The following is a 24,001-nucleotide window of genomic DNA, read 5'->3' as shown; positions in this document are numbered from 1 at the left end:
AAAAAATTTGTACGCTGTTGTCTGCTTTGTACCAAAAGATTCTGTAATCAATGTACTATTAAAATGTATAATCGATGAATTTTTGGCTCGTCTTAAAATATTGGAAATCGATACTTTTTTGACGCGGACCCTGTGCGACGCATCCTTATTTTATGTTTATCATATTAAAAAATTTGTACGCTGGTGTCTGTTTGGAACCAAATGATTCTGTAATCAATGTACTAATAAAATGTATAATCGATGAATTTTTGGCTCGTCTTAAAATATTGGAAATCGATACTTTTTTGACGCGGACCCTGTGCGACGCATCCTTATTTTATGTTTATCATATTAAAAAATTTGTACGCTGGTGTCTGTTTGGTACCAAAAGATTCTGTAATCAATGTACTAATAAAATGTATAATCGATGAATTTTTGGCTCGTCTTAAAATATTGGAAATCGATACTTTTTTGACGCGGACCCTGTGCGACGCATCCTTATTTTATGTATATCCAGGTAAAAAATTTGTACGCTGCTGTCTGTTTGGTACCAAATGATTCTGTAATCAATGTACTATTAAAATGTATAATCGATGAATTTTTGGCTCGTCTTAAAATATTGGAAATCGATACTTTTTACCGCTGACCCTATGCGACGCAACATTATTTTATGTATATCATGTTAAAAAATTTGTACGCTGTTGTCTGCTTTGTACCAAAAGATTCTGTAATCAATGTACTATTAAAATGTATAATCGATGAATTTTTGGCTCGTCTTAAAATATTGGAAATCGATACTTTTTTGACGCGGACCCTGTGCGACGCATCCTTATTTTATGTTTATCATATTAAAAAATTTGTACGCTGGTGTCTGTTTGGTACCAAATGATTCTGTAATCAATGTACTAATAAAATGTATAATCGATGAATTTTTGGCTCGTCTTAAAATATTGGAAATCGATACTTTTTTGACGCGGACCCTGTGCGACGCATCCTTATTTTATGTTTATCATATTAAAAAATTTGTACGCTGGTGTCTGTTTGGTACCAAATGATTCTGTAATCAATGTACTAATAAAATGTATAATCGATGAATTTTTGGCTCGTCTTAAAATATTGGAAATCGATACTTTTTTGACGCGGACCCTGTGCGACGCATCATTATTTTGTTTATCATATTAAAAAATTTGTACGCTGGTGTCTGCATGGTACGAAAAGATTCTGTAATCAATGTACTATTAAAATGTATAATCGTTGAATTTTTGGCTCGACTTAAAATATTGGAAATCGATACTTTTTTGACGCGGACCCTGTGCGACGCATCCTTATTTTATGTTTATCATATTAAAAAATTTGTACGCTGGTGTCTGTTTGGTACCAAATGATTCTGTAATCAATGTACTAATAAAATGTATAATCGATGAATTTTTGGCTCGTCTTAAAATATTGGAAATCGATACTTTTTACCGCTGACCCTATGCGACGCAACATTATTTTATGTATATCAAGTTAAAAAATTTGTACGCTGTTGTCTGCTTTGTACCAAAAGATTCTGTAATCAATGTACTATTAAAATGTATAATCGATGAATTTTTGGCTCGTCTTAAAATATTGGAAATCGATACTTTTTTGACGCGGACCCTGTGCGACGCATCCTTATTTTATGTTTATCATATTAAAAAATTTGTACGCTGGTGTCTGTCTGGCACCAAATGATTCTGTAATCAATGTACTAATAAAATGTATAATCGATGAATTTTTGGCTCGTCTTAAAATATTGGAAATCGATACTTTTTTGACGCGGACCCTGTGCGACGCATCCTTATTTTATGTTTATCATATTAAAAAATTTGTACGCTGGTGTCTGTTTGGCACCAAATGATTCTGTAATCAATGTACTAATAAAATGTATAATCGATGAATTTTTGGCTCGTCTTAAAATATTGGAAATCGATACTTTTTTGACGCGGACCCTGTGCGACGCATCCTTATTTTATGTTTATCATATTAAAAAATTTGTACGCTGGTGTCTGTTTGGTACCAAATGATTCTGTAATCAATGTACTAATAAAATGTATAATCGATGAATTTTTGGCTCGTCTTAAAATATTGGAAATCGATACTTTTTTGACGCGGACCCTGTGCGACGCATCCTTATTTTATGTTTATCATATTAAAAAATTTGTACGCTGGTGTCTGCATGGTACGAAAAGATTCTGTAATCAATGTACTAATAAAATGTATAATCGATGAATTTTTGGCTCGTCTCAAAATATTGGAAATCGATACTTTTTTGACGCGGACCCTGTGCGACGCATCCTTATTTTATGTATATCCAGGTAAAAAATTTGTACGCTGCTGTCTGTTTGGTACCAAATGATTCTGTAATCAATGTATTATTAAAATGTATAATCGTTGAATTTTTGGCTCGACTTAAAATATTGGAAATCGATACTATTTTGACGCGGACCCTGTGCGACGCATCCTTATTTTATGTTTATCATATTAAAAAATTTGTACGCTGGTGTCTGTTTGGTACCAAATGATTCTGTAATCAATGTACTAATAAAATGTATAATCGATGAATTTTTGGCTCGTCTTAAAATATTGGAAATCGATACTTTTTTGACGCGGACCCTGTGCGACGCATCCTTATTTTATGTTTATCATATTAAAAAATTTGTACGCTGGTGTCTGTTTGGCACCAAATGATTCTGTAATCAATGTACTAATAAAATGTATAATCGATGAATTTTTGGCTCGTCTTAAAATATTGGAAATCGATACTTTTTTGACGCGGACCCTGTGCGACGCATCCTTATTTTATGTTTATCATATTAAAAAATTTGTACGCTGGTGTCTGCATGGTACGAAAAGATTCTGTAATCAATGTACTATTAAAATGTATAATAGTTGAATTTTTGGCTCGACTTAAAATATTGGAAATCGATACTTTTTACCGCTGATCCTATGCGACGCAACCTTATTTTAGATATATCAAATTAAAAAATTTGTACGCTGGTGTCTGTTTGGTACCAAATGATTCTGTAATCAATGTACTAATAAAATGTATAATCGATGAATTTTTGGCTCGTCTTAAAATATTGGAAATCGATACTTTTTTGACGCGGACCCTGTGCGACGCATCCTTATTTTATGTATATCAAAGTAAAAAATTTCTACGCTGCTGTCTGTTTGGTACCAAATGATTCTGTAATCAATGTACTATTAAAATGTATAATCGTTGAATTTTTGGCTCGTCTTAAAATATTGGAAATCGATACTTTTTACCGCTGATCCTATGCGACGCAACCTTATTTTAGGTATATCAAATTAAAAAATTTGTACGCTGGTGTCTGTTTGGTACCAAATGATTCTGTAATCAATGTACTAATAAAATGTATAATCGATGAATTTTTGGCTCGTCTTAAAATATTGGAAATCGATACTTTTTTGACGCGGACCCTGTGCGACGCATACTTATTTTCTTTATCATATTAAAAAATTTGTACGCTGGTGTCTGCATGGTACGAAAAGATTCTGTAATCAATGTACTATTAAAATGTATAATCGTTGAATTTTTGGCTCGACTTAAAATATTGGAAATCGATACTTTTTTGACGCGGACCCTGTGCGACGCATCCTTATTTTATGTTTATCATATTAAAAAATTTGTACGCTGGTGTCTGCATGGTACGAAAAGATTCTGTAATCAATGTAATATTAAAATGTATAATCGATGAATTTTTGGCTTGTCTTAAAATATTGGAAATCGATACTTTTTTGACGCGGACCCTGTGCGACGCATCCTTATTTTATGTTTATCATATTAAAAAATTTGTACGCTGCTGTCTGTTTGGTACCAAATGATTCTGTAATCAATGTATTATAAAAATAAATAATCGATGAATTTTTGGCTCGTCTTAAAATATTGGAAATCGATACTTTTTACCGCTGACCCTATGCGACGCAACCTTATTTTATGTATATCAAATTAAAAAATTTGTACGCTGGTGTCTTTTTGATACCAAATGATTCTGTAATCAATGTACTAATAGAATGTATAATCGTTGAATTTTTGGCTCGTCTTAAAATATTGGAAATCGATACTTTTTTGACGCGGACCCTGTGCGACGCATCCTTATTTTATGTTTATCATATTAAAAAATTTGTACGCTGGTGTCTGTTTGGTACCAAATGATTCTGTAATCAATGTACTAATAAAATGTATAATCGATGAATTTTTGGCTCGTCTTAAAATATTGGAAATCGATACTTTTTACCGCTGACCCTATGCGACGCAACATTATTTTATGTATATCAAGTTAAAAAATTTGTACGCTGTTGTCTGTTTGGTACCAAATGATTCTGTAATCAATGTACTAATAAAATGTATAATCGATGAATTTTTGGCTCGTCTTAAAATATTGGAAATCGATACTTTTTTGACGCGGACCCTGTGCGACGCATCCTTATTTTATGTTTATCATATTAAAAAATTTGTAGGCTGGTGTCTGTTTGGCACCAAATGATTCTGTAATCAATGTACTAATAAAATGTATAATCGATGAATTTTTGGCTCGTCTTAAAATATTGGAAATCGATACTTTTTTGACGCGGACCCTGTGCGACGCATCCTTATTTTATGTTTATCATATTAAAAAATTTGTACGCTGGTGTCTGTTTGGTACCAAATGATTCTGTAATCAATGTACTAATAAAATGTATAATCGATGAATTTTTGGCTCGTCTTAAAATATTGGAAATCGATACTTTTTTGACGCGGACCCTGTGCGACGCATCCTTATTTTGTTTATCATATTAAAAAATTTGTACGCTGGTGTCTGCATGGTACGAAAAGATTCTGTAATCAATGTACTATTAAAATGTATAATCGTTGAATTTTTGGCTCGACTTAAAATATTGGAAATCGATACTATTTTGACGCGGACCCTGTGCGACGCATCCTTATTTTATGTTTATCATATTAAAAAATTTGTACGCTGGTGTCTGTTTGGTACCAAATGATTCTGTAATCAATGTACTAATAAAATGTATAATCGATGAATTTTTGGCTCGTCTTAAAATATTGGAAATCGATACTTTTTACCGCTGACCCTATGCGACGCAACATTATTTTATGTATATCAAATTAAAAAATTTGTACGCTGTTGTCTGCTTTGTACCAAAAGATTCTGTAATCAATGTACTATTAAAATGTATAATCGATGAATTTTTGGCTCGTCTTAAAATATTGGAAATCGATACTTTTTTGACGCGGAACCTGTGCGACGCATCCTTATTTTATGTTTATCATATTAAAAAATTTGTACGCTGGTGTCTGTTTGGCACCAAATGATTCTGTAATCAATGTACTAATAAAATGTATAATCTATGAATTTTTGGCTCGTCTTAAAATATTGGAAATCGATACTTTTTTGACGCGGACCCTGTGCGACGCATCCTTATTTTATGTTTATCATATTAAAAAATTTGTACGCTGGTGTCTGCATGGTACGAAAAGATTCTGTAATCAATGTACTATTAAAATGTATAATCGTTGAATTTTTGGCTCGACTTAAAATATTGGAAATCGATACTTTTTACCGCTGATCCTATGCGACGCAACCTTATTTTATGTATATCAAATTAAAAAATTTGTACGCTGGTGTCTGTTTGGTACCAAATGATTCTGTAATCAATGTACTAATAAAATGTATAATCGATGAATTTTTGGCTCGTCTTAAAATATTGGAAATCGATACTTTTTTGACGCGGACCCTGTGCGACGCATCCTTATTTTATGTTTATCATATTAAAAAATTTGTACGCTGGTGTCTGCATGGTACGAAAAGATTCTGTAATCAATGTACTATTAAAATGTATAATCGTTGAATTTTTGGCTCGACTTAATATATTGGAAATCGATACTTTTTACCGCTGATCTTATGCGATGCAACCTTATTTTATGTATATCAAATTAAAAAATTTGTACGCTGTTGTCTGCTTTGTACCAAAAGATTCTGTAATCAATGTACTATTAAAATGTATAATCGATGAATTTTTGGCTCGTCTTAAAATATTGGAAATCGATACTTTTTTGACGCGGAACCTGTGCGACGCATCCTTATTTTATGTTTATCATATTAAAAAATTTGTACGCTGGTGTCTGTTTGGCACCAAATGATTCTGTAATCAATGTACTAATAAAATGTATAATCGATGAATTTTTGGCTCGTCTTAAAATATTGGAAATCGATACTTTTTTGACGCGGACCCTGTGCGACGCATCCTTATTTTATGTTTATCATATTAAAAAATTTGTACGCCGGTGTCTGTTTGGCACCAAATGATTCTGTAATCAATGTACTAATAAAATGTATAATCGATGAATTTTTGGCTCGTCTTAAAATATTGGAAATCGATACTTTTTTGACGCGGAACCTGTGCGACGCATCCTTATTTTATGTTTATCATATTAAAAAATTTGTACGCTGGTGTCTGTTTGGCACCAAATGATTCTGTAATCAATGTACTAATAAAATGTATAATCTATGAATTTTTGGCTCGTCTTAAAATATTGGAAATCGATACTTTTTTGACGCGGACCCTGTGCGACGCATCCTTATTTTGTTTATCATATTAAAAAATTTGTACGCTGGTGTCTGCATGGTACGAAAAGATTCTGTAATCAATGTACTATTAAAATGTATAATCGTTGAATTTTTGGCTCGACTTAAAATATTGGAAATCGATACTTTTTACCGCTGATCCTATGCGACGCAACCTTATTTTAAGTATATCAAATTAAAAAATTTGTACGCTGGTGTCTGTTTGGTACCAAATGATTCTGTAATCAATGTACTAATAAAATGTATAATCGATGAATTTTTGGCTCGTCTTAAAATATTGGAAATCGATACTTTTTTGACGCGGACCCTGTGCGACGCATCCTTATTTTATGTATATCAAGGTAAAAAATTTCTACGCTGCTGTCTGTTTGGTACCAAATGATTCTGTAATCAATGTACTATTAAAATGTATAATCGATGAATTTTTGGCTCGTCTTAAAATATTGGAAATCGATACTTTTTACCGCTGACTCTATGCGACGCAACACTATTTTATGTATATCAAATTAAAAAATTTGTACGCTGGTGTCTGTTTGGTACCAAATGATTCTGTAATCAATGTACTAATAAAATGTATAATCGATGAATTTTTGGCTCGTCTCAAAATATTGGAAATCGATACTTTTTTGACGCGGACCCTGTGCGACGCATCCTTATTTTATGTTTATCATATTAAAAAATTTGTACGCTGGTGTCTGCATGGTACGAAAAGATTCTGTAATCAATGTACTATTAAAATGTATAATCGATGAATTTTTGGCTCGTCTTTAAATATTAGAAATCGAAACTTTTTTACCGCTGACCCCATGCGACGCAACCTTATTTTATGTATATCAAGTTAAAAAATTTGTACGCTGGTGTCTGTTTGGTACCGAATGATTCTGTAATCAATGTACTAATAAAATGTATAATCGATTAATTTTTGGCTCGTCTTAAAATATTGGAAATCGATACTTTTTTGACGCGGACCCTGTGCGACGCATCCTTATTTTATGTTTATCATATTAAAAAATTTGTACGCTGGTGTCTGTTTGGTACCAAATGATTCTGTAATCAATGTACTAATAAAATGTATAATCGATGAATTTTTGGCTCGTCTTAAAATATTGGAAATCGATACTTTTTTGACGCGGACCCTGTGCGACGCATCCTTATTTTATGTTTATCATATTAAAAAATTTGTACGCTGGTGTCTGCATGGTACGAAAAGATTCTGTAAGCAATGTACTATTAAAATGTATAATCGATGAATTTTTGGCTCGTCTTAAAATATTGGAAATCGATACTTTTTACCGCTGACCCTATGCGACGCAAACTTATTTTATGTATATCAAGAAAAAAAATTTGTACGCTGTTGTCTGCTTTGTACCAAAAGATTCTGTAATCAATGTACTATTAAAATGTATAATCGATGAATTTTTGGCTCGTCTTGAAATATTAGAACTTGATTTTTTTTGACGCGGACCCTGTGCGACGCATCCTTATTTTATGTTTATCAAATTAAAAAATTTGTACGCTGGTGTCTGTTTAGTACCAAATAATTCTGTAATCAATGTACTATTAAAATGTATAATCGATGAATTTTTGGCTCGTCTTAAAATATTAGATATCGATACTTTTTTGACGCGGACCCTGTGCGACGCATACTTATTTTATGTTTATCGTATTAAAAAATTTGTACGCTGATGTCTGTTTGGTACCAAATGATTCTGTAATCAATGTACTATTAAAATGTATAATCGATGAATTTTTGGCTCGTCTTTAAATATTAGAAATCGATACTTTTTTACCGCTGATCCCATGCGACGCAATCTTATTTTATGCATATCAAGTTAAAAAATTTGTACGCTTCTGTCTGGTTGGTACCAAAAGATTCTGTAATCAATGTACTATTAAAATGTATAATCGATGAATTTTTGGCTCGTCTTAAAATATTGGAAATCGATACTTTTTACCGCGGACCCTGTGCGACGCATACTTATTTTATGTTTATCGTATTAAAAAATTTGTACGCTGGTGTCTGTTTGGTACCAAATGATTCTGTAATCAATGTACTATTAAAATGTATAATCGATGAATTTTTGGCTCGTCTTTAAATATTAGAAAACGATACTTTTTTACCGCTGACCCCATGCGAAAGTAGCTAATTTCTATGAAAAAATATTAATAAATACTTTCGTCTATAAAATCATATCTCGACGTTATGATTATCTCTATTCACAAAAGATTCTTATAGATAATTCTATTTTGTTCGCACTTCTGTTTTAGATTTAAATACTGAATTTTTATGTATTGCATAATTAATTAATATATATTTTTCTATGCCTTGATTGCAATACATGCCTGAGAATATGTCAATTAATTATGCAATGCATAAATATTTATTATTTATATCTTTAACAGAGAATTAAAAAAAATAGAATTTTCTACAAGAATCTTTCGATCAAAATATCTGCATTTCTATTAGATTCGTGCGTCTGTACATACACACACATCCATCGCGCTGCACGTTTCGCGCGAAACTGACCGCAAGACTCTGTGCAGCGGTATCGCCAAACACAGCCTATACGTCTACCACGCTGCGCGCCTCGCGCGAGACTGACGATCAGTCTCGCAATCACAATGTCTCGAGAATCAGTCTCGCGCGAGATGCGCAGCGTGGAGGATGTGTAGGGTGTCGGGTGCGCTTGGCGATACCGCTGCTCAGAGTCTTGCGGTCAGTCTCGCGCGAGACTGCAGTGTGTTGGATGTGTGTGTACAGACGCATGAATCTGATAGAAGCATAGATATTTGTCGAAAGATTCTTGTATATAATTCTATTTTTTTGGTTTTCTGTTAAAGATTTAAGTAATGAATATTTATGCATTACATAATTAATTCACATATTTTTATGCATGCATTGCAATCAATACATAAAGAAGTATATATTAATTAATTATGCAATGCATAAAAATTCAGTATTTAAATCTAAAACAAGTGCGAACAAAAAAAATAGAATTTTCTGTAAGACTGTTTTGATAATCGAGATAATCACAACGTCGAGACTAATTACGATTTTATGGACGAGAAGATTTATTAATATTTTTTTATAGAAATTAGCTACTTTAAACTCGGTTATTATTTCTGACAGTTATCAGCTGATTTCTGTCAAAAAGTATTAATCGAGGATAAAGTATTATCAATATTACTACTTTAATTTTTATAACGTATTATTACTCTGAAATTTAATTAGCAAATGAATGCTTTAGTAATATTTTTTGACAGAAATCAGCTGATTTAAGCGCCAATTTGTTAATTAAGTTTTTAAATAATATATTTTTAAAATTAAAATAATAATTTGTTTAAAATAATATGTTATGGTATTTTAAATTCGATTAATATTTTTTGACAGTTATCAGTTGATTCTGTCAAAAAAATATTATTATTTTAATAATTATTTTTTAAAATATGAAATCAAAGAATGGCGCGCGCGTAGCGCGCGCTTGTGTTGTTCTAGTAATATAAAAATCATATTTTATAGTTCAAGAATCATAATAGCATCAATGAAAAAAATAGAATTGCCTTCCAATAATATTTTATGAAGAAAGTATTGTACTTTTAATTCATGTAATTTTTTATTTCGTTAATATTTTGTTCCTGTTCTAATTTAAAAAAGCATTTGAGAAGAAAGAAAAATATTCAATTTTACATTTTGTCACTTTCATCGAGCGCGTATGGTGGACTAATCTCGGTCCTTTGAGAATACAAGTTTCGAGAGGCTATAAGTCACCCAGTAAAGGATTTAACAGAAATCTATTATTAGAAGTCCTCGAGAAAAAGTCCTATTCACAATCTTATTTGGTGCTGCATATAAATACGATACTGAAATATGATAAATTTTTCCGACAAAAGAAAAATTCTTTTCTTGAAAAAGAGAAGGAAATTGGGGAAAGAAACGAGATATATAAATTAAGATCGGCATGCACCGTAGAACAGGTAGCATTGATTCGTCGTCGTCACCGCATTTTCTCCTCGAATTAACGAAATCCTGCCGTCTCCTGACAGCTGGCCCTTAACTCCGCGTGCCATGAAATAACCTGTCACTGATAACAGGTGCTAGAGGTTTATTGCATTGGTCCTAATGCGCTCGGGACATCCTCTGGATTTTTCGCGCGCGAGAAAAATGCGCCCGATGGGCCCTCACCGACGCCATTGAAATATTACGCCCGCTGCAGCAAAATATCTTTGAGAGCACGGTTTTGCACTTCTCTTTGAAGTAAGTCGGATAGCGCGCCGCGGAGAGAAAAAAGTAAAAGGCTCGGATACATACCTAGAGAGATACAAAAATGCATTTCTCTACGATACTCCCGCGTCGAATAAACACATTCGCGTCATATATACACGAAGAAAAGAAATATAAATTTATTATCTCACATTTCTCTTGTGTGAGCATCGCGTCACAAATTCATTAAACTCGCGACAAAGCATCGTATTTCTATATACACGATCTGCGTGTATGATTAAATAAATATATGTATATTTCTTTGTATGTAATAATTTTATAAATTTAAATAAATTTAATGTTCAATTTTTGTATTGCTTCTACTTTATCATATTTTCACTTCTTATTATATATATTAGCATTCAAATTATTTTACAACAGGAAAACTGCTAAGCCGCGCAAAATTAAATTATCCCATTAGATTAGTTGAACAAGTTGAATTTATCAAAGTAGAGAACCCGCGACGACACAAATGTCTACCGCACGAGAGAGATACATTTCTTTTTCATAAAATTATCAAGGAGCTTTACGTTACGAAAGTCAATGTGTCAGTCTCAAATATCAAACTTGCGTTGATATGAGAGTTGAATACACAAGCTTCTGCAAAGTTTGTGGAGAAATAAACTTACAATATCGCATTACAAATTCGATAATAATACGTGCTTTTTACGGCTTCAGTTTAGACTAACGAAGAAACCTTGCCCAAACTATATGTATATCAGCTAGTTACGTATAGTGATACAAGGAATTGGATTGTTTGTAAAAGCTAATTTACTAGAGAACAATAAGAACTGTGAGAACTACGCTATTTCTTGTATGTATTTAGTCTGCAAGTCTAAATAAAATATGAAATAACCGATAAAAGTGTATACAATATTTATCTCATAAATAATATCTTTTATTATGCAGTTAAAAATTATTTTAAAAAATTATTTACAAACAATCAAGATTTTTATTCGCGCAAGAGAGTTGTGTAAAATTTTAAATAATTAGTTAAAAATTCGATTAACGGAAAAATATTCATTTAAAGTTTTTATGCTACTTGCAATAATACAATATTAACGGATTATTTAACGATAATATTCCGTATTTTTATTAATATATAATATGTTTAAAATTAACTTCGATGTATATTTGAAGTTTCAGATAAATACTACACATTTGTAAAAAATTCAATATGTGAAGAGCAGTATGACTTTATTCGATCCCAAAATAATAAAATTTTCAGAAAATTTAGAGCAAGAAATGAATTTTATGTTACGAACAGAAAATCAATATCGGATTAAAGAGATTACGGACTGAAATTGGCTTCTTCTATTTTCACGCGTCCGTATATCATTATTTATTCCACAGATTGTCATTCAATTAACTTTAAAAATACATTGGATGTGCCATTTTATGAAAATTCAGGTCACGATTTATATATTTTACCAGATATATCAATTAAAAATATTAGTCAAAATGAGTAATATTGACAAACGAAATCTTGAAAGATAATCGCGTTCCCACAGAAAGATGTTGATTCTTTCTGAACCTTTTATTGGAGCACAAATCTTTTATTTATTTGTTTTTTTAAATATATAAACTGCACCTTGCCATGTATAATTTTATTGCGGTACCATTTTTCTCAAAAATGTAAATCTTATGAAAAATATGCAAAAATGTGCAGCAAATTATATAAAGTATAAAAATTATTATAGCCCAATCATATTAAAACTTTATATTTATAATTCTAATTAGATTCTGCACAAGACACATCGTTAAAAAGACAAGGCGCGAGGATTTCACGAGAAATTTAGTGAGCCATACAAAGCATAATGTGCACCACGATTGTACTCGGTAGTCCATTAATGTTACCTCCGGTATATGACGTCCTCTAATTAGGTCATCGCTTATGCTTGCATCTTGTTATGTATGCGCGTTTTAAGCGCTCGATATGATAAGAGTGCAGCTTATTATGCAACGATCCGAAAGCTTATTTCTTAAAGAAGAGTAATATTTCTTTCGCGCATAATTATTTATAATTAACCAAAAATACGCAATAAAAATACTTTCGCGAAATGAAAACTTGTATTACAAAATACTCATATGTTATACGCGAGACATTGTGTCAAAAATTAATAAATTCAAAGTGACAGGGAAAAATTGCCATAAAAAAAACTACAAGAAAATAGTCATGGAATAGAATTCATCATATAAATATTTTCGTACATCATTATTGATAGATTACGTAGATTGGGATGAACACTTGACGATACGATACGATACCAGTACGACACGTAATTAAATTTGGTTTTAAAATAGATACTTATTATTGTAATTTTTTTCACGTAAGCGAACCCGACAGTAATCTACGATGATATCGATTTTACATATATAACATCGAAATATCTTTTCAATATCATAAATGAGATAAGACATAAATAAATAATTTATGATCCTCTGCATCTTCTGCGCGCGAGCATAATATTAATACACAACGAATCCCCGAGAGTATCTATCTAATTTGGTTTGTCTGTGCGATAGAATCTATTTTCCAGAATAGCACAACTGAATATTGTTTACGTCATCGCGTTATAGTCGGCTGTAACATTTTATTCTTAACATTTTTCAGTGTTTATCAAACGAAGCATGTATTCCTATTTACGGAAGACAAAAACCAAAAAAAACATGACAATTTATATAGAAAAGATATTCTTGTCATTAGGTCGTCCTCTCGATCAAAAATAATTGCGATTTTAATTGCTATAATAAAATTATCGTTCGAATATTTCGGATCACGAAATTATGCGAGGAATATATTCGCACTTGTCGTAAGGGGAGCGAGAAGGGGAGCGAGACTGCTAACGCGAGTGATGCAAGCGGAAACCCGAAATCAGACACATTCGCGCGCAAACGGGTAGCTCGTGAATCTCGCGAAGACGTGCTTCGCGAGAAGATGGAATCATATCGATGTTCGTGTCTTACCTTGCGTGCTGCCGTTGGGCTGGCCAGGCTGCTGCGGCATCCCGGGATACAGGGGCGAGGGATGGGGCGAGGGTTGATTGTTACTGGGCAGTCCTGCAGAATGCGGGTTGGCAGTCGTCGGGGTCGGTGTAGCCGAGGGTATCGCTTGCTGGGATTGCTGCACGTTAACGGCGGACGTAGGTGTTGCCGCGGGGGTGCCATCGCCACCCCCGATGCCACCCGTCACGATACCGCCGCACGGTTGTTGCTGCTGCTGCTGCTGCAGCGGTGACAGCTGTTGCTGCTGCTGCGACGCTTGCTGCGGCGTCGGCGGTTTTTGCGCGTCCACCGACTCGTTTATCGTTTCTGCAGCACACAGAAGGTTCGATCCTGAATTATTAATTCGTCCGGATAAACGGTGTTCTTGAGCAAAACCTTGTGTCTTAAGGAATGCTGCCCGGTATTCGAGCGAAATTAATTCGCAAACGTCCAGGAACGAATCAATTTCCAGAGTAATTTTGCGTGGCAAATTTCGTTACATATTTCAGGCGAGAAAACGAAGATGCTAGGCTTTATTAATCAATGCAACACGTTTGAAATTTTATCCTTCGACGAGGGTGTTGAACGGTGTAATGTTAGATTGCGAGATAAGATATAAAAGAAACGAAATACGTATACGCAAAGCAATACAAAGGATAGATGGATCGGATTTATATGGAAGGATTGAATTTAATTCAACGTAGGAGATTCTCTGGACATCGACCTGGATAGAATTTCAAAGGTCAAGGGGTTCGCGGTGTATAGAATTTCGTTCGATCATGTTAGAAAATCAGAAAATTAGTGCACAAAATATAACGAAAATTGTAATGGAACAATTATCGATGACAGTGGTGTCACGTTAATTCAATTCACCGCAAAAACGACCGTAAAATAAATAAACAAATATATGAAACATACATTTATGCGTAAAGAAATTTTTAGTGATAATATTTTGACACATTGATATTCGATTTCGGTATATATATGTCGAGTGATAATGACGTTGAGCCTTCCATATATCACACTGACATCGGATATCGGTATATTGATATTTTTCTTGCTTACTCCTACGCGATATCTCTCGCTACATTCTTCTTCCGCTCAGAACTCCGCATTTCCAAGTCTTCATTGATTTTGCGGTTAATTTAAATAAACGTATCTCTCTCGTATTAGTATACCCGACGAGATGATGTACGTTGATAAATAGCTTTACGTCATTGCCACGGACAAGTTCTGCAACTTTTCACGATAATCTAACGAAACTGCGAGCGAGATACTTTAATTACAAAGGGTGGAATATATAGCTGCGTGCTCCTTTCCTCTCTCTTTCTCTCTTAAAATTTGCTTGAAAAGTTCGGATTGTTCGGATGAAGATATGACTAATGACGGAGTAGTTTCGGAATCAATAGAATTCTCAAGGTTTCCTTAACGGGGGATATACTTGATAACTATTGTTATGTGTTAAGTGCCCCAAGAAAGGAAACACGTATTAATCACTCGAGAAGTTTCATAGTCCTTCAGCGGCGAGAAGAATTAAAAAAGCGTTTTGAAATATACTCGGCGCTAATTAGCCGTGCATCTTCAAGCATTGTTATACAGGATGTGTAATTGTAAAAAATCCGAAACCCTACGATTATAGATTTTTTAAATAAATGAAATAAACTCTAACTTTTCTTTGCGAAAATATATACGTAATGTTAATAATAATTATACTTTCTCAAAAAGCTAAAGTACTTACTTTAGTTTTCTATCAGTGCTGGGTTAAAAATATTTCTCAAAACTTTATGTAAATTAACGATTGACGTCGCGAGTGTACGTATTAAAAAATGAAATCTTTTATCAATATTAGCGAATAATCGAACGAACAGACTAGCTCCACATCCGAACGAAACGCGAAACCATTCTAAAGGCTTTGCACAACGTCGATAAGAAGGAACGCACTGGTATCGTATCGCGATAATGCCAACGAATATATGTTACTATTAATAACGAATAATAATAAGAAATGATAAGGAAAATCTTAGGAAACGTAACTCGGAACTCGGAAATCAGCTTGGCAATTAATCGCGTCATTTTGGCGCGACGCGACTAGTCGCGATTGCGGAAATTGAGTTCACGTCTACCACTATACGACTGTAAAACGCAATTACGACCCTTATACCGGGTGGCAAGTTGTCGACAGCCTAGCAGTCTGTTTCTCGTTTCCTGTCCAGTCTGCCGAAAGGGCGGATACTGTTTTCGACGCGCCAGGTAAACGGAAATGTCTGTCTGCCGCGTGTAAATTTCAATATTCCAAGAATATTCGCAAATTTCCAAGTTTCATGCAGTAAGAAAACTTATCGGCCAAAAAAGACAATAATAAAAAAAGGGTATGTAATGCAATTTAAGATGCATTTGAAAAGCGAAATTCTTACAGAAAATGCAAAATAGGGCAATCTAAAATAATTTATTATATGGAGAAAATCCGCAGTTGAATCTATGAAAAGCTGATATCTCGAGTAAAATCGAAAAATAAAATAAATTACAGTAGCAAATATATATATATGAAGAAAAGAAACTCACCATTTTCCGGAAACGATGTCGATCGTATCACAGGCAGCAATATCCCTTTCTGCACCAACTCATCTCTGCTGGCACGTACTGAGATTTTTCTCTCGAGCGCTATTAACAAAGGTAAAGAGAACGAATGCGAACGTCATTATATTGTATTTGCTCTGTTATCTGTAACACGCAGTTTAAATGGCATGATTATTTTCGCAGCACGATATCGCGCGTGATAAACCTTTAAAACGTGTCACCGTGTAATTCTAGAACGTAGAGATGATTAAAATACGTTAATGTGCATTCCCTCATGTGCAAACATTTTAGTTAAACGTATAAATTAAAATTAAACAATATTTATATATTTTAAAAGGCAGAAACTTTTTCTAACATAATAACGTTGGGTATAAAAAAAAACACAATACAAAATTCATCGTTAAGTTCTATCTATTACATGAAAATGTTCCCGGTTTAAGTGCCATTTAAATTGTAAATGTTAAATTAAATTTAATTACGTTAAAGTATTTGTACTATAAATACATTTATACTTACATAACGAAGCAGCTTCGAATTTATCCGATTTCTTTTTCCGCTTCCATTTCCAGGGTTTGAAGAGTCTACCGAGTGCCGAAAATTTACTTTTTCTTTCCAAGGGCGGCGTTCTCGCACCCGAACCCAAACTATTTGTTCGCAAAGCAGCACCATTTTGCTTTTTCGCTGGAACAAAAAAGAAATTATACATTAATATAGATTAATATAGATTGTAACATTTTTTCGTATACGAAAAAATACTCGATTCGCGATAGAATGAATTGAATTTCACATTTATGTTGTACCATTCAGCCATTCAGTCAGAATATTTAAGTCTTCATACATATCATTCTTTAACATTATTGTTCTCATAAAATCATTATATTGAAACTACCATTCGGTGCAATAGAGTACATATAAATGTTAATCGTCGACAATGATTATTTAAATAAGTATGGTATATATAAACTTTGTAAGTTGGTTACTTGCACACGGTACTAGCTAAACTAACTTTATCCACGTTTGCACAATATAGGAGTATCAACCTGGGATATATATCCAGATTTTCCGTTTTTCCGATAAAACGTAGCTACCTATGTTATCCGCGTTTACCGACGAGGGATGCGAAATTTCCCATCAACCCTTTTATCAGCGCTCGTAAGGGTTGAAACGAATAAACGACCATCGATCCATTGGTTTACTCAACTACGGATAACCACGATTTCTCTTATTCAAAAATTTATGCTATATATTTCATGTATAACAGTTTAGAAATTAAAACATGAGAATTTCACGAGAATTTGCCTAAAATATATTATATTTCCTCGAAATAAAATATTTTATTAATCAATAAAACTACTTGCATGATAACGTTGCTTGCTTATAAGTAAGTAGAGATATATTTCTGATAAAATTTCGCCGTAAATAGCATATGAAATTAACTAAATTAAAAGAAGAATCGCTAATACTATGAGCTTTTGCAAAATTCAAACATTTAATTATAATTCGTATTGCAAATAAGACAGATTAATTTGAAGTAGGCAAAATACATTTGTAAAATATAATAAGTATATATAATATATAAGTTCTTTATGTATAACGTTATATTAAATACATACTATTCTACTGCACAACTATTCCTGCAATGCGTGAAGCGACATAAAGGTGAAAAGTTTGATAGAAACACATTTTTTCGTGTGTGTGTGTGTATGTGTGTGTCTAACATTTCCGCTCAATTTTTATGCAAATTTTTTCAGCGGACATGAAAAGTGCTATCTTCCATTTTTATCTTTCTCTCTCGTCCTATATATATTGTACTAAATCAACTGTACTAAATTTTCGTAACAACACACAAATTATTACGCAAAAAGTGTCAAAATAAAAGTTAGCAAAATAATAATATAATATTATACGAGAAAAATATTGCAAGCAAAATACATTTTTTAATTACTTATTAAACGATCTAATTATTGAATAAACAATGATTTTATATTTTAAATAATGCGCTTTTGTGTTCTTCTCAAATATTACGCATATTGATAAGTAAATAGGAGCATTTGTATGAAGATCTTAGTTGAAGATAAAAGCTGAATTTATTTGACTTTATGCATTAATATATATTTCGACGAGCAACAGAAATAATAATGCCAAGCATTATTAACGTAGTTTTGAATATAGCAATCTTGAATAAAGCTATCTCGATCCGTATATAAAAATGTATTAATCCTTATACGAGAAAACATTTTTTATTTCATTTTTATCTTTTATTTCACTTTTTTATTCATCTTTCTTTCTATGTTCTAGTTGGTTTTACTGCCAGACAGCAACACAACTCATCATAACATGAAAGTCAACATAAAATCAATACTCGACAACGGCACCCCATAGATAATTTAGCGAATTTTCCATCGTGTTTTTCCGAAACGTTTATCCAATCATATGCCAAAGCCAAAAGAGAAATGTGCCATAGCAATTTTAGCCGACAAAAAATAAAAAAAGAGATTTATTGACATCAAAACCATCGCGAACTGATCACTCGTGCCAAACACATGTTTGCAATATCAATATTACAATAAATATAATCAGATGCTAACGAAAAAAAATGCGATAAACCAAATAAATTTTCGATATTTCATACGCATAACAAGAAATATATTGAACACGCATTAGTAAAAATCTACAAGACATAATAAAGTCAAATATGAACTAAATTTAACTGTATTCGTGTCAAAACTTTATGTAAGCTAAATTATATGAGCAAAATTTTTAGAAGCAATTATTAAATTTCAATTATCTTTAAATAGACGCGAATCAAGATAAATTAAATACACGTTTTTATTGATCTATTTTGCTACTGAAAATAAAACTCGCGCAGAGATAAAGGCAAACAAATACATCTAATTAGAGATAAAACAAAATTAACCGAGAAAAACTCGACTCTACAATTAGAAGCAAGGCATCCGTCTTGCTTTCGACCCTGTCTTTATCACGCTATGGTCTTGCAAGAAAAGAGAGAGTTCGTTTTAAAAGACCGTTCCCTGAATACGCCCTTTCAACCTGCACTTATCGGCCATCTACAATCTTTCTGTTTGCAGCAGCCTTAGTACATAGTACAGTGGTTACTGCAATGCCTTCTCGCGTCTCTCGAGACACTGTACCTAAGCACAATCGTCGCAGCAAACAGGAAGAACTAAAATATATAGTAATCTTTGCAATTGATCAAATAAAAAAATCAAGACAATCGTATATTGTAAAAAAAATCTTGTGCGCTTCGAAGCGACAAGTCAATTCTTATCAAAGTTGTAGAAACTAAATATATCTATTACGTTATTTGAATAAATGCTAATAAAATATTGTGACATCTTTAAAAAAAAATGTTTGCGACAATTCCTTATTCATGCTAGAAAAGAAATGGATTTAATGAAGAAAAAATTATTTCCGCTATACAAATTTTAATTAATACTTTATATCGTTGAATACTTGTATTGCCGATATAAAAAATGTCGGTAGAATCTACTTTAAAATTCACTTCGGAAAGAAACTATCTAGACTATCGCTAAGGAAAAGAGAAATTTTCCCATAAGCACAGTCATAAACAACTCATGTCGCCCTCGCTCGCTCGCGTCGTCACCCACCCTATGGTGCATAATGCAAAAGCTCCCGTATATATATCTCGGAAAAAAGTGCGACGAGGGTGAAAGGTGACGGAAGGAAAGTGCGTCGTGTACGGTTGAACGATGTCGAACTGCGATTCTGAGAAACCCCCCCGTGGGGAATAATGGCCGATAACGTGCGGTAGGGCAGTTTTGCCGGCGTAAGGTAGAAGCGAGCGATTACGACAGCCTTTTAAAGCACTCCTTCGGGATTCTCGTAACGTCTTGGAGGGCGAATCGCTCTTTTCAACAGAGCAACTTTCGAAGCGTGACGTAGAACGAAGCTCGCTTAAATAACCGCTTAATTAGCCGTCGAAGCGTTAATCCTCCCGCGATACAAGTTATTAAAATAAACATCGCAAATAAAGAAGAGTGAGTCTTCGACGATCGAATTAACAATGCGTAAAAAATTTAGGAAAAACGTTGCTCAATTATTATAAAGAAGTTAGTTCGAAAAAAATGAGTGTTAGATAATATAATTAATATTATTATTATTATGTTTATAATAGACACGTGAGATTTTTTCGTAAAATTAAAATAATATTTTATAGTTTCAAATGTACATCGCCTAGCTTTTTATTTCAAAGTTCAATTATAACAAAATTTTAATGTCATTTCAATAATACATTTTTATCTGACAATAATGCATTTATATAATAATGATTGCACTTCCTAAATATAGACGAAAGTTTTACTCTCTAAGAGTGAAACATGTAAGATAAGTTCTGCTTTATCTCTCGCAGGCTTTTTATCTTATACGAAAGGAAGAAAAAGAGTGTATCGGCCCCAATGCCAAAGTGGAATAATTGACGCCACAAAGCACTTCCGCTGTTCCTGGGGATCTATTCACGCGTGTCGAAAACCGTCGAGAGCTGTTGTACTACATCCGCAAACAATGGCAATATTAACGCAATAGACCGTATTCACCATTGTTCGAAAATGTACAATATCTTAGACGAGAATCATATACTCTCACTAAGAAGAAAGATAAAAAAATATGAAAGAAAGTCAATCTTGACGCAATCTTCTAATTGACGCAATTATGTCATCAGCAATGTATGAAAATACCGCAAATTATATAATAAAAAAAAAGAAAAAAAAACAAATCGTTACGACAAAAAATTATTAAGTTTATCGTGTTAATAAAAATTTGAACAAAATTTAAATAACGTAACTTATTCCATAATGTTTCATTAATAACAAAACGTTTGCATTATAATTGAAAAATTAACATCTCTGTTTAAATAAAGTTTTTAATAACTTGTATTAATAACAATGAGCGGATAATTTCATAACTCTCACTTAAGTTACTGATTCTCATTACAAAATAATTGCAAGTTAATCAAATTAATTTTTATGATGAGCTGCATTAAGTCGATTTCATTAATGCATTGATCAATAATAAATAATTCGCAGAATTATTGTGCGCGAGGGTGAATGACACGTCATAACAGATTTTATAATTTCCAGTTAGAACATAATAAAGCGCAATAAAGCTCTCAATGCAAATGAAGTGAATGAATGCTTGAGATTATTTAATTAGAAATCAATGACAAAAATTGATTTAGCGAAAATTATGTGAGTTGACATCTATTAGTCTAAAGTTTCTACAATCAATGATTAGTCATTGCCATATCACGTGAGCCACACCAATCATATGCACGAAATATGTATTAAATATTGGATGAACTCATAATAACAATTTCAATAAGCGAATTAATCCATCAAATTCACAGTCGAAATTGTAATTTATATATTATAAAAATCAATTAATATTAATATAATTAATATTATTTGTAAAGAGATTACAAATAATTCCATGAAAAATACTAAATTAAAGTATTTACATTCTGCTGATACTCTTATCTAATAACTGCATGAGAATTGAAAATTTAAAGAAAAGAATTGTAAATTTACAATGTAGAAAGATTACATTACGGATATCATTACTTTAAATTGTACTTTATACTTATTTATCAAGTTTACGCGGTATATCATATTTATCGAGCGTATCGTAATTTACGGATCGAGCATAAAGTTAATAGCACAAAGCCGCGACTACGCCCACAAAATGTGGATTCAGCCTTAATCGATTGCCTCTCACCATAACAAAGCTGCGAGCTTACCTTTTATTCGGTAAACATTAATATCGATTTTTCTGGACAAGAGTAAAACTCGATATAGAATTTAAACGCTGACGAATCATTCAGAGAGAGAGAAAGAGAGAATTAACTATCATCGTATAGGATTATTAAAACAATCCGAAGGGGAGTGTAAGCATAATATGTCGCCTAATCAATTTGGGGCGACCGGACAAATGGGCTCGAATGTCGCTCGATCGGGCGCTATATAACTCGATATTGCTGCTATTGCTTCGATGCAACAGGCGCATCCGACGCAACAATAGAAACACGCGTCATTGTCGAACCAGGTCTTGAACCGAGCGATTCCGCAATCGGTTGACCCGAGGCATAAGTTCGACTGGTTAAACAGGGAAATGAAAGGGAGAGAACCGAGAGTTTCTCGAATTACTCCCTATCTTTCTAACTTATGCGAAGAAATTCCAATCATTGTCGTCCTGCATTTTTATAGGCATAATATACAAGTTGCACAAAATATTGTCAGCATTATTCATAGACTTGTCATGTATATTAACCGTAACAACTAAGAATAAAAGCTAAGAAATTCATCGCATGCGACGCGAAACTGTTCCGACTGACTTATTATCGATGTATTATGCATAAGTGACGTGCACGAGAAATTGGTCACGGTCATATTAGTCTCCTTGCATCATAATCAAAATACTTGCGTATAATACGGAAGATACGTGTTGCATCGTCGTAATGACAATGTGAAAGTTGCCAGGCGATCTGTTATTCAGCGTAAGAAGAACATAGTGCCGCGTGTTACGATATCGCGCTGTTACGACGTTACATAGCCGCTTCTGCATCCTTCTGCGCCATAAATCATAGCTAACGGAATAATAAAAACTTTAATGCACGCGCGCGCTGTTTCCTTCTCGATCCGCGGCGTACAACAGACGGTAGGCAGGAAAGTGCACAAATGAAATAAGGGTTGCAGCATGCAGTTAGGGCACGTTGCCCTGGGTACGGGAACGATGATGATAGCGACGACGACGACGGCGGCGGCGGCAGTGGCGGCATCCCTTGCCGTCAAGGGATGCTGGGGTGTTGCCATGGTGACGCTACTTTGTTTTCCGTTCTCCAATTACCTGGCCACTGGTTGTCAACTTGAAACCCCGGATGTGTTTCTGCCGCACTGACCAGACGCTTGCCCAGGTGTCCAGACATGATCATTTGTGCGCAGCAACTTACAGCATACTTCGTTAACCAGCGTACGCGAGGGTTAATTACCTTCTACCTCGCTACTTCTTGCATTTTACGTTCTTTATATATGTATATATATTAGCAAAAAGCATAAAATGTAAGAAGTAGCAAGGTAAAAGGTAATTGGCTCTCGTTGATTTTATATATATGTATAATGTATATACACAAGTTATTTGAATAAACAGAATATTTTGCGGAAATTATATAGGGTTAATGCTATATAAAAAATTTTAATAAATCACTCAGAAAACTTACAACTTATTTTTAAATCATAAATTTTGTTTTACTTGACTGGAGTGTTATAATTATACTTCACTTTTTATTTCTTTTATGATAAAAGATTCAAATAATTAAATAATATTAATGGTTTTTTTTTCTCCCCACGACAAAGATGCAATATTAAGAGAGAATTGCGAGTTACCGCATAGAATGTGTCGCATTTAACAATAAGTGTTAAATCGGCGCTGATCTCGCGCGGGTTCACAATTCGAAAGCAGACGACGGAATCGCTAAATTCAAAATCATGCTCGGCGACAGACAGAATTTCGTGCTACAAAGCATCGGAAATCATAA

The 24,001-nt window shown here is 33.3% G+C and overlaps 1 protein-coding gene across 16 annotated transcripts in view; it reads right to left on the bottom strand.

Annotated features, from left to right (window-relative positions):
* The window catches only part of LOC145938405 (phosphatase and actin regulator 2), a 279,201-nt gene that overhangs the window by 173,954 nt on the left and 81,246 nt on the right, over nucleotides 1-24,001 (bottom strand). For all 16 annotated transcript variants that reach the window (XM_083041994.1, XM_083041997.1, XM_083041998.1 and 13 more), the window contains 3 exons: nucleotides 16,951-17,115; nucleotides 16,420-16,518; nucleotides 13,840-14,184 (listed from right to left, as the gene is read on the bottom strand). In XM_083041994.1, coding sequence (XP_082898120.1) covers nucleotides 13,840-14,184; nucleotides 16,420-16,518; nucleotides 16,951-17,115 — 609 coding nt within the window. The remainder of the gene's footprint in view (nucleotides 1-13,839; nucleotides 14,185-16,419; nucleotides 16,519-16,950; nucleotides 17,116-24,001) is intronic.

Source organism: Prenolepis imparis, unplaced genomic scaffold (genome assembly GCF_030444845.1).
Source record: "Prenolepis imparis isolate NDT839.2.m4 unplaced genomic scaffold, iyPreImpa1.0 SCAF_7, whole genome shotgun sequence".
NCBI classification, from domain to species: domain Eukaryota; kingdom Metazoa; phylum Arthropoda; class Insecta; order Hymenoptera; family Formicidae; genus Prenolepis; species Prenolepis imparis.
The sequence above is the reverse complement of the archived record's forward strand: the minus strand, read 5'-3'. Positions and strand labels throughout refer to the sequence as shown.